The 13,281-nt window shown below is 40.8% G+C and overlaps 1 protein-coding gene across 1 annotated transcript in view; it reads left to right on the forward strand.

The window, feature by feature from the left end:
• nrxn2a (neurexin 2a) overlaps positions 1–13,281 on the forward strand; it is an 833,732-nt gene that overhangs the window by 238,782 nt on the left and 581,669 nt on the right. The window contains exon 8 of the mRNA XM_060936298.1: positions 7,897–8,323. Coding sequence (XP_060792281.1) covers positions 7,897–8,323 — 427 coding nt within the window. The remainder of the gene's footprint in view (positions 1–7,896; positions 8,324–13,281) is intronic.

A 13,281-nucleotide genomic window follows, 5' to 3' on the forward strand; every position in this document is an offset into this window, starting at 1 on the left:
GCATAGCATTAAATAACATAAGTGTAATATACAAATATAAATGTACAGAAATTACAATGTATGGAATGGTATAATGATATAGATATTTACAGTATGTACAAATGTGCGATATGGGGGCGTTGTGGCTCGGGTGGATAAGGCGCCATACCATAAATCCGGGGACCCGGGTTCGGTTCCGACCCGGGATCGTTTCCCGATCCCTCCCCGTCTCTCTCTCCTGCTCATTTCCTGTCTCTACACTGTCCTATCCAATAAAGGTGAAAAAGCCCAAAAAATATCTTAAAAAAAAAAACAAATGCGCGATATGAATGTACTATAGTACAATGGTATGATATAGATATTTGCAGTATATACAAAATGCAGTATGAATAAACAGTAGTGCAAATGGTGATAGTGCGCAGGGGCGTAGCTAGGATTTTTCAAAAGGGGAGGTCACACACTGACTGGCAGCCTGAGTACATACCCGTAGGTTTGTAAATGAAAAAATACATTGAATACATTTGAGAAAATAACGCGGTCGTTGCATCATTCTTTCATCTCATGTTGCGAGCTGTTGAGATGTCGGACAGATTAGGCCAAATCATCTTTATCCGGCAGTGTGTGGATAGCGGCTCGACATCTTACCCTAGTCAACCGATGCAGATCTCTCTATTCTTGTTGTCTTACTGCTCATCGGCCAAAATGTTTCGAAGTACCGTAAAAGGCGTCGTGGATGACGAATGGCAAAGATATCAACGATCTTGTCGATGTCGATCGCTCTGCCATAGTGTATTCTTCCACGTTTTCTTGATGTTGTGTTCTAGAAACGGCACTAAAACTTAGCTTCGAAGCCACAAAATGCAATTTTGATGGAAAAAATATATATAATAAATTGCTTTCCTCTCTTCACGTCGAAAGTAGGAGGAAAGTTTCGCTTGTTTTGACATGGCAAATTATTAACACAAGAGGAAATACTCATAATTCGCAACTAAAAAGACTGCAGCTACACTGGCAGCTTGACCATGCTTTCTAGTGCCATCGTGTTGCGCTTGGCAGAACTGGGTTTTCGCGCCCAAACCACAGGAAGTCCATACAAGGTTATAGAACCCTAATGAGATTGAAGTGACAATCTAGTTAAAAAAAATGTTAGAAAAATTACAGTGGCCACTTTTCTAATATTCTTATGTGACTATTGAAAAAATGTATGGTCCGACAAAGGGGGGGGGGGGGTCACAGGCACCCCCAGGACCCCTCCCTAGCTACGACTCTGGTGCAGTGAAGTCAGTTCAAGTCAATTCAGTTTGGTGGTGGTGGGGATTTCAGCAGTGAGACAGCAGAAGGAATAAAACTGTTCCTGAACCTGGTGGTTTTGGTTCGAAGGCTCCTGTAGCGCCTTCCAGATGGCAGGAGAGTGAACAGTTTGTGTGCTGGGTGGCAGGAGTCTTTGTTGATGTTTATGGCTCTCCTGAGACATAGATTCCTGTAGATGTCCTCAATAGCAGGAAGTGAGGCTCCCACGACATGCTGGGCGATTTTCACAACCTTCTGCAGTGCCTTCCGGTCCGAAACAGAGCAGTTCCCATATCAGACTGTAATACAGTCGGTTAGAATGCTCTCGATGGTACAGCGGTAGACGTTCACCAGGATGTCTGAAGAGAGATGTTTTTTCTTCAGAGTCCTCAAGAAAAAGAGACGCTGGTGAGCCTTCTTGACTAGGTTGGAGCAGTTGGTTGTCTAGGTGAGGTCCTGCAAGATGTGGATCCCCAGGAATTTGAAGCAAAAAAAAAAACATGATTGAAAAATACTTTATACAATTTAAAATGATTTGGTGAAGTCTCGATGTGAAGAGATTAACACTGTTTGATTGGACAGCCAAATTTGCATATTACAGGAAGGATTTCTGGGATAGCATTGAGTCAAGCCTACCGTCACTGTGTAACCTGTCTCTCTGATTAGAGTTGTTCACTCATGTTTCTCTTGCTAGCTCTGCTTTGTAATAATAAAAAAAAAAAACATTGGTACAAAGCAAGCCCATTCACTTTTTTATGCTGATCAGAGAATTACAATGGTTTCTCATGTGATAAAAATGTGCGATTCGTGATTAGATTTTTTAATCGCTTGACAGCACTAATTATTATTATTATTATTATTATTAGAGACACTGCATGCTGAATTCAGAAACAAGGTAAATAATAACAAACGTGAACATGAGCTGTAGATATTTATGCTCAAATCCACTCAAAGTAGGGGGCGGGGCACCATCACACTGTGTCAAGACAAGAACTTTCCTGAGAAATAACGCGAACGTCTGCATCATGCGGGATTTGCGGGCGGGAGCGGGACAAAATATGGCAGGCGCAGGCGGGAGCGGGACTGAAAATCATAATTCTTTGTGGGCGCAGGCGGGAGTGGGACTGCACAATGCGGGCGGGAGCGGGACTGAAAAATCCGACCCGCGCAGACCTCTAATTAACAGGACTGATAATTGGACATTAGCCAGTATTCTTAGGAATAGAGTTCAAATCCAGAAACTAACAAGCCCATTGTATGGCATTACATTTGTGTTCTTGCACCCATTTAAATTTGATTATGATGGACGTTTATGGTCATTATCTTGCTGAAAGGTCCATCATAACCTTAAGACAGAGACGCCCAGACTTTTTTTTTTCTCTTAGAAAAGAAATTTACAGTATCAGTTTGGCCACAGCCCAGTGTTTTGAAAGGTGCCAATCATTCCTGGGTTGTTTGTGTTTGTTCTTACTTTAAGCTTCTAACACAGTTTGGCTGATTGGTTTAGGCTGTGTCCATTTGGGATTGGCAGCTTTAACATGCCTGTTAAGACACAGACGAGTTACGGGGCTTTGTGAAGCCACCGCTCGTAATTGCATTTTCTCATGTTCTCTGTCCTTGAGCTGGCACCTTTTATTTGGCTCCTACCTCTGCTTTTATTCTTCTGTCACGGGCTCTGACAGGTAATGTGGCTGGCTTGTGTTATTTTCAGAGACACTCAAGTTCACACCCCGCAACAAAACGTCAGTCTTCATCTTAGAACAGAAGCTGGTGTGAAAATGAAAAGCCTGTTATTCTATTCTATTCTATTCGAGGCTGAGGCTGTTCTCTCACCTGGCCAAAGAAGTAACACGTGAACACCGAGAGAAACCTCACCGAGGCCACTGCAGCTCGTAGTGGGACAGTTAAAGCCGGGACCCATATAAGTCGCATGATCTTTTACTTCATGTTTTTTTTTTCATATTCTTACATCCTCATCTGTATATTTTAATCACAACTCCTTTTAAAAAAAATAATGCACAAAGGAAATGGAGAGTATCTTAGTTATTCACTGCAAAGTTTATTTTGGGGTTCATTTTGTTTGTTTTGTTGACATAAATGTTCCAAAAAATGTGTAAATGTTTCCAGTAGTCTCAAATTTACACAAGTTTAGGTGGCACAAATAATTTCCTATAAGTTTTTACAGTTAAAAAAATAAATAAAATGAATCCATCTGTTCTGCAAACACTTTTATTCACTTGTCCATATGAAATTCCATCCATCCATCCATCCATCCATTCATCCGTTATCCGTAACCACTAATCCTGTGCAGGGTTGTGGGCAAGCTGGAGCCTATCCCAGCTGACTACACTGTAAAAAAGAATAGTTGAGAATACTTGAAATTTCAAGGCAACAGTCTGCATTAAGAATTTTATGTTTTGCCAATGATGTGCCCATGATAATCCAAACTATGATAAAACTGTTATCTTTATTAAGAATTCTTAATTAAGTCAATTTTCAATTCCTCATTCTGCCAACATAGATTTCTCTTTTTGCTGAACAGTGGCATTCACAGTAGTGCAAAAAGGCAATTGAGGTTATCAGACTTTTTTGGGGGGCTTTTTTCACCTTTATTTGGATAGGACAGTGTAGAGACAGGAAATGAGCAGGAGAGAGGGATCGGGAAATGACCTCGGGTCGGAATCGAACCCGGGTCCCCGGGTTTATGGTATGGTGCCTTATCCACCTGAGCCACGACGCCATACCCATGATGTGGGTTTTAAAAACTTTATTTCAATATTGAAGTTTTGTAATTGTGTAGAACAATGAAAAAAGGCATGTATAGTTTAATGATAAATTGTCGTGGCTCAGGTGGATAAGGCGCCATACCATAGACCCGGGTTCGGTTCCGACCTGAGGTCATTTCCCGATCCCTCCCCGTCTCTCCCGCTCATTTCCTGTCTCTATGCTGTCCTATCCAAATAGAGGTGAAAAAAGCCCCCAAAAAATCTAAAAAAAAAAATTGTGATTGCCTTTTTGTACTACTGTGAATGCCACTGTTCAGCAAAAAGAGAAATCTATGTTGGCAAAATGAGGAATTGAAAATTGACTTAATTAAGAATTCTTAATAAAGATAACAGTTTTATCATAGCTTGGATTATCATGGGCACATCGTTGGCAAAACATAAAATTCTTAATGCAGACTGTTGCCTTGACATTTCAAGTATTCTCAACTATTTTTTTTTACAGTGTATGGGCGAGAGGCGGGGTACACCTTGGACAGTTCGCCAGGTCATCACAGGGTTGACACATAGAGACAAACAACCATTCACACTTACACTCCAGAGGAAACCCACGCAGACACGGGGAGAACATGCAAACTCCACACAGAAAGGCCTCCATCAGCTGCTGGGCTCGAACCCAGAACCTTCTTGTTGTGAGGTGACAGTGCTAACCACTACATCACTGTGCCGCCTGTAGTACATAATAAATATGGTGTAATGCATATACACATACTGTATATAACACATATTGCACATAACTTAGAACAGTAGCATACATGAGCTAACATAACCAGAGCCATACTAATACCAATGTGTCTAATGCTGGGGGATGCTAACGGACAAAGAACAGCTAAATCAACCTTACAAAACATGGATGTCCCTGACACAAAGTCACCTTGAGATGTAGCTAGCAGTTAACCTCCAATGAAATGCGTCAATAGCTCGCGAGTCGATAACTTTGCTAACGCAGCCAAACATCAAGCAAGTGCAACAACACAGCACATAGCAAGGCAGCTAATGTAATACACTACCGTTCAAAAGTTTGGGGTCACTTTGAAATGTCCTTATTTTTGAAAGAAAAGCACTGTTCTTTTCAACGAAGATTACTTTAAACTAATCAGAAATCCACTCTATACATTGCTAATGTGGTAAATGACTATTCTAGCTGCAAATGTCTGGTTTTTGGTGCAATATCTCCATAGGTGTATAGAGGCCCATTTCCAGCAACTCTCACTCCAGTGTTCTAATGGTACAATGTGTTTGCTCATTGCCTCAGAAGGCTAATGGATGATTAGAAAACCCTTGTACAATCATGTTAGCACAGCTGAAAACAGTTGAGCTCTTTAGAGAAGCTATAAAACTGACCTTCCTTTGAGCAGATTGAGTTTCTGGAGCATCACGTTTGTGGGGTCGATTAAATGCTCAAAATGGCCAGAAAAATGTCTTGACTATATTTTCTATTCATTTTACAACTTATGGTGGTAAATAAAAGTGTGACTTTTCATGGAAAACACAAAATTGTCTGGGTGACCCCAAACTTTTGAACGATAGTGTATTACTTACTACTGTAGTTCAACAGAAATAACCCCAACTCGGTGTCCTTTTTGGTCTCTTGCTTGGTCACACACTCTTTTTCTCTTCCTACAGTAGCTTCCTCCGACAGCATCGTCTTTGGTCTCTTTGACTGGACTAACATGCAAACTCCCCACAGAAAGGCCCCCGTCGGCCACTGGACTCAAACCCAGAACCTTCTTGCTGTGAGGCGACAGTGCTAACCACCACACCACTGTGCCACCCCCATATGAAATTCATCTCATCTCATTATCTCTAGCCGCTTTATCCTTCTACAGGGTCGCAGGCAAGCTGGAGCCTATCCCAGCTGACTACGGGCGAAAGGCGGGGTACACCCTGGACAAGTCGCCAGGTCATCACAGGGCTGACACATAGACACAGACAACCATTCACACTCACATTCACACCTACGGTCAATTTAGAGTCACCAGTTAACCTAACCTGCATGTCTTTGGACTGTGGGGGAAACCGGAGCACCCGGAGGAAACCCACGCGGACACGGGGAGAACATGCAAACTCCACACAGAAAGGCCCTCGCCGGCCCCGGGGCTCGAACCCGGACCTTCTTGATGTGAGGCGACAGTGCTAACCACCACACCACTGTGCCACCCCCATATGAAATTGAAGACATTAAAAAAAAAAAAAACACATTGCAGGTTAATATGCGAGTTATCAGGCTAGCTAGATAGAGCACTTTGTAGCTTATAAAATATTTTGGTGGAACTTTTTTTTTTTTGCACATCACACTTGAGGTTTTTAAATAAAACATTGCATCACGAAAGTGCATTTCTAGGATTTGAAAACATTCAAGTCTTGGAAGAGAGTCTGTGGTATTTTCTTTTTTCAGGGTAGGGTATTTATTTTTACTTTTTACATCTACACGCATAATCCAGACAGAAAACTTGACTGAACATTGACAATTTACAACCTGCGCAGTGTGCATCTCGGTGACATTCCATTAAATTCATTTGCATAATTTCCTTGTGTATATTCTTGATTTATTTTAATTTCCACACCCTTCCAGTGTGAAAAGAAGATTAAACGCTTTTTTTAGCTTGTTGTTTCACTGAAACCATATGGCTGACTACAGTCAGCTAGCAAAGTAATACAGAATGATGACATACTGATCATCCTCTCAATTATAAAACAAGCTACAGGAGGTGAGACATCGCTGCTGTTGTTGAATCAGCATCATTTTCACAGCTTGCTCCAACTCTACCTAAATATCTGTGTGCTGTCGGCATTTTCAAGCATTTCTGGTCACTATTCAGAACTTAACCTGGTCTTATTCATTTATAACATTAAAGTAGGCTGTTGTTTATTACTTTTGTTTGTGTTTTATCTAGTCCCTGAGAGTCACGAACATCTGTCCAGTAACTTAATTGTAAACTTAAGTCCAACAAGGTTTTTTTTTTTTTTTTTTCAGATTGCATTTTCATAAAATATTTTCCATCAGAGTTTTGTAAATAGGGCGGCACGGTGGTGTAGTGGTTAGCGCTGTCGCCTCACAGCGAGAAGGTCCGGGTTCGAGCCCGTGGCCGGCGAGGGCCTTTCTGTGCGGAGTTTGCATGTTCTCCCCGTGTCCGCGTGGGTTTCCTCCGGGTGCTCCGGTTTCCCCCACAGTCCAAAGACATGCAGGTTAGGTTAACTGGTGACTCTAAATTGACCGTAGGTGTGAATGTGAGTGTGAATGGTTGTCTGTGTCTATGTGTCAGCCCTGTGATGACCTGGCGACTTGTCCAGGGTGTACCCCGCCTTTCGCCCGTAGTCAGCTGGGATAGGCTCCAGCTTGCCTGCGACCCTGTAGAACAGGATAAAGCGGCTAGAGATAATGAGATGAGATGAGTTTTGTAAATATTGTGATATAAAAAGTTTGTGTATGGCCCAACATGTTGTATAGTTCATAACACATTATTTACAAGGCGAACACTGACCCGATGATGTTCCAATCCAGCTCAGCTATCCTCTTCATATTCATCGCCAGGGTTCTTTTATTGAAAAAACACGAGACGTTCAATGACAATAAAATAGGATCCATTGCCGGGTAGGAAATCCTGCTTTGTATTCTTGTGCAGATGTGGCTTCAATGTTTATGTAATTTACTCATGCGTGTGGCCACTTAAGAAGGAACTGAGCATTTTACTGAGCTGGAACGCTGGCCCCTCGGGCATATAAGAGCCAAAATTTGTCCAACTTTGGGACGCATGCTGCTAAATTTCTACATCCTGTCAATGTGGATGCGCATGGACTGAAAATAGGACTCTCTTTTGCTGTCCCATTCTCTCTCCTCCAGGTGGTCTATACAAATAACGAGTTTAGGCTGGAGCTCTCTCGGCTAGCTGAATTGCAAGACCCCAGAGTGGCCCTACATGGTGAACTGACCTTCCGCTGTGAGGATGTGGCTGCCCTTGATCCTATCAGCTTTGATACATCAGCTGCCTATGTTAGCCTCCCTCACTGGAGCGGCAAGAAAACTGGATCAATCTCCTTTGACTTTCGCACCACAGAGTCCAGCGGCCTGCTACTGTTCAGCCACGGGCACATGCAAGGTTCACATGAGCACCGACCCAGGGTTGACTTTTTTGCCATGGAACTGCTGGACGGCTTCCTGTACCTCCTCATGGACATGGGCTCAGGCAGTGTTAAGTTAAAGGCCAGCAACAAGAAGGTGAATGATGGCGAGTGGTGTCATGTGGACTTCCAGCGAGAGGGACGCAAAGGTAAGACACAGCACTGGGTACAGAGAATGATTCCTGCAGCTGAGTAATGAACTGAAAAATTCTAGATGTAGTCTCACTACATAATTATGGCTAATAACATTATTATTCCCATTTATTCAGGATTATGGAGTACCCAGGGTCAAAAATAGTTCTAATTTTTGCTTTGGATTGCCAGGGCAGTTTCCTTAGAAGCTAGTATTTTATTCTTGTCTTTTTTTTTTTTTCCAAGTGCATAGTAGACCTATCACCTCGTGTCTGTGACCCCACATGTGTAACCTGTAAAAATTCCCTGCTACAGCATGCTCATGCTCTTTCCCATTTTTCATCTTGTCAAGGAGTAGATGAAACGGATTCAAGAAGCTGAGTATAGCACCCTAATCCTTGGAGTTTTGCTAGTCTTGTTATTGCTGTTTTTAGATCTGCACTGTCAGATAGAGAGTATCGATGCAGGCTGTGGGTGATGGTAATTGTAATATTTGGCTTATTATAATTTCTGCCTCACTTGACTATCACTGAACAAGACATGTGGCCTTGTTGAGACATGTGGCCACCTCAGATGGAAAGTACCATTGAAGTGCATGGGAGTGTCCAATTCTGATTTGTTTACAAATTTGTTCGCAAAGCTTATCACCTTAACTTGTTGACCACAATGCTCCTGCAATTTTGGGTTTTAGAGTCCACCACAGCAGCTGGATCACAACACAGCCCAGACCAATAAAAATGGTTCGTGTCCGATCAGAGTGTGACCAGCCGTCCAGGGCACGTTTAATCAAAAGCACTGTCACATCATGCAATGCATTGTTGACCTCCAAGTCATGTGACACTCACCAACGGTCTACACTGACTACATTTGCACAGTTACTACTTCTGAACAGTCTATCTATCTATCTATCTATCTATCTATCTATCTATCTATCTATCTATCTATCTATCTAGCTCTGTTTATCTCTATCTATCTATTGCTAACTAGCTCTGTTTATCTCTCTCTGTCAATATCTATCTATCTATCTATCTATCTATCTATCTATCTATCTATCTATCTATCTATCTATCTATCTATTGCTAGCTAGCTAGCTCTGTTTATCTCTATCTATTGCTAGCTAGTTCTATCTATCTATCTATCTATCTATCTATCTATCTATCTATCTATCTATCTATCTATCTATCTATTGCTAGCTAGCTCTATCTATCTATCTATCTATCTATCTATCTATCTATCTATCTATCTATCTATCTATCTATCTATTGCTAGCTAGCTCTATCTATCTATCTATCTATCTATCTATCTATCTATCTATCTATCTATCTATCGCTAGCTAGCTAGCTAGCTAGCTAGCTAGCTAGCTAGCTCTGTTTATATCTATCTATCTATCTATCTATCTATCTATCTATCTATCTATTGCTAGCTAGCTAGCTCTGTTTCTATCTATCTATCTATCTATCTATCTATCTATCTATCTATCTATCTATCTATCTATCTATCGCTACTGTAGCTAGCTCTGTTTATCTCTATCTGTCAATATCTATCTATCTATCTATCTATCTATCTATCTATCTATCTATCTATCTATCTATTGCTAGCTAGCTCTATCTATCTATCTATCTATCTATCTATCGCTAGCTAGCTAGCTAGCTAGCTAGCTAGCTCTGTTTATATCTATCTATCGCTAGCTAGCTAGCTAGCTAGCTAGCTCTGTTTATATCTATCTATCTATCTATCTATCTATTGCTAGCTAGCTAGCTCTGTTTCTATCTATCTATCTATCTATCTATCTATCTATCTATCTATCTATCTATCTATCTATCTATCTATCGCTACTGTAGCTAGCTCTGTTTATCTCTATCTGTCAATATCTATCTATCTATCTATCTATCTATCTATCTATCTATCTATCTATTGCTAGCTAGCTCTATCTATCTATCTATCTATCTATCTATCGCTAGCTAGCTAGCTAGCTAGCTCTGTTTATATCTATCTATCGCTAGCTAGCTAGCTAGCTAGCTCTGTTTATATCTATCTGTCTATCTATTGCTAGCTAGCTAGCTCTGTTTCTATCTATCTATCTATCTATCTATCTATCTATCTATCTATCTATCTATCTATCTATCTATCTATCTATCTATCTATCGCTACTGTAGCTAGCTCTGTTTATCTCTATCTGTCAATATCTATCTATCTATCTATCTATCTATCTATCTATCTATCTATCTATCTATCTATCTATCTATCTATTGCTAGCTAGCTCTATCTATCTATCTATCTATCTATCTATCTATCTATCTATCTATCTATCTATCTATCTATCTATCTATCTATCTAATCTAGCTAGCTAGCTCTGTTTATCTCTGTCTATCTATCTATTGCTAGCTAGTTCTGTTTATCTCTATCTCTCTCTGTCAATATCTATCTATCTATCTATCTATCTATCTATCTATCTATCTATCTATCTATCTATCTATCTATCTATCTATCTATTGCTAGCTAGCTAGCTCTGTTTCTATATCTATCTATCTATCTATCTATCTATCTATCTATCTATCTATCTATCTATCTATCTATCTATCTATCTATCTATCTATCTATCTATAACCCTGATTCCAAAAAAGTTGGGACAAAGTACAAATTGTAAATAAAAACGGAATGCAATGATTTGGAAGTTTCAAAATTCCATATTTTATTCAGAATAGAACATAGATGACATATCAAATGTTTAAACTGAGAAAATGTATCATTTAAAGAGAAAAATTAGGTGATTTTAAATTTCATGACAACAACACATCTCAAAAAAGTTGGGACAAGGCCATGTTTCCCACTGTGAGACATCCCCTTTTCTCTTTACAACAGTCTGTAAACATCTGGGGACTGAGGAGACAAGTTGCTCAAGTTTAGGGATAGGAATGTTAACCCATTCTTGTCTAATGTAGGATTCTAGTTGCTCAACTGTCTTAGGTCTTTTTTGTCGTATCTTCCGTTTTATGATGCGCCAAATGTTTTCTATGGGTGAAAGATCTGGACTGCAGGCTGGCCAGTTCAGTACCCGGACCCTTCTTCTACGCAGCCATGATGCTGTAATTGATGCAGTATGTGGTTTGGCATTGTCATGTTGGAAAATGCAAGGTCTTCCCTGAAAGAGACGTCGTCTGGATGGGAGCATATGTTGCTCTAGAACCTGGATATACCTTTCAGCATTGATGGTGTCTTTCCAGATGCGTAAGCTGCCCATGCCACACGCACTAATGCAACCCCATACCATCAGAGATGCAGGCTTCTGAACTGAGTGCTGTTAACAACTTGGGTCGTCCTGCTCCTCTTTAGTCCGAATGACACGGCGTCCCTGATTTCCATAAAGAACTTCAAATTTTGATTCGTCTGACCATAGAACAGTTTTCCACTTTGCCACAGTCCATTTTAAATGAGCCTTGGCCCAGAGAAGATGTCTGCGCTTCTGGATCATGTTTAGATACGGCTTCTTCTTTGAACTATAGAGGTTTAGCTGGCAATGGCAGATGGCACGGTGAATTGTGTTCACAGATAATGTTCTCTGGAAATATTCCTGAGCCCATTTTGATTTCCAATCCAGAAGCATGCCTGTATGTGATGCAGTGCCGTCTAAGGGCCCGAAGATCACGGGCACCCAGTATGGTTTTCCAGCCTTGACCCTTACGCACAGAGATTCTTCCAGATTCTCTGACTCTTTTGATGATATTATGCACTGTAGATGATGATATGTTCAAACTCTTTGCAATTTTACACTGTCAAACTCCTTTCTGATATTGCTCCACTATTTGTCGGTGCAGAATTAGGGGGATTGGTGATCCTCTTCCCATCTTTACTTCTGAGAGCCGCTGCCACTCCAAGATGCTCTTTTTATACCCAGTCATGTTAATGACCTATTGCCAATTGACCTAATGAGTTGCAATTTGGTCCTCCAGCTGTTCCTTTTTTGTACCTTTAACTTTTCCAGCCTCTTATTGCCCCTGTCCCAACTTTGAGACGTGTTGCTGTCATGAAATTTCAAATGAGCCAATATTTGGCATGAAATTTCAAAATGTCTCACTTTCGACATTCGATATGTTGTCTATGTTCTATTGTGAATACAATATCAGTTTTTGAGATTTGTAAATTATTGCATTCCGTTTTTATTTACAATTTGTACTTTGTCCCAACTTTTTTGGAATCGGGGTTCTATCTATCTAGCTATCTATCTATCTACAGTGATGTGGCCGCTCTGGCTGCTTCAGCCATCAGAGTTTCTCAGGAAGAAGTACAGTAGTGGTTTCCCATTGCCTTCTACTGGATTATTATAAAGGTTTTCTCCTCTCAACCATCCACACACATTCACACCTATAAGTAATTTGGAGTAGCCAGTTAACCTAACCGCCTGTCTTTGGACAGTGGGGGAAACCGGAGCACCCCGAGGAAACCCACACTAACATGGGGAGAACATGCAAACTCTAGAAAAAGCAATAGAGATATGTAAATTGGGCAGAGTCCATTGGCAGGTAGTTTTCAAGATATGGAAACTTTCAGAATCCACCTCATACTGGAACTAAGAAGCCTGTCCTTAATCCAACTCCCATTTCTTCCGCTATACATATCAGATGTGATGCCAGTGAACAGTGAACAAACACAATTAGTTGTGACCATAGATCTGAAATATGTATTTCTACATTTCCATTCCTGTATGCTGTGGTATACAGGAAATACTCTGCTTTCACATTAGCAGAGTGATGTACCCTTTCCTTTTGGTTATCTATGGCACCAAGTAAGTATCCCCTATAGCAGAGCAAAAGAGCCCATTATACTGGCCAGTTTGCCAAGAGTCAGACATCTTGTAAGTGCCCATGTTCTATATTTATGCTCTAGTTTGCAGCAAGTGGAAAGTTTTCTCACTGTGAGCAAAACACTTGGCATAAACCTCATGTCTTACACCATGAACAGTGTTCTGGAGGTTGAG

This window comes from Neoarius graeffei, chromosome 12 (assembly GCF_027579695.1).
Source record: "Neoarius graeffei isolate fNeoGra1 chromosome 12, fNeoGra1.pri, whole genome shotgun sequence".
In the NCBI taxonomy this organism is placed as follows: domain Eukaryota; kingdom Metazoa; phylum Chordata; class Actinopteri; order Siluriformes; family Ariidae; genus Neoarius; species Neoarius graeffei.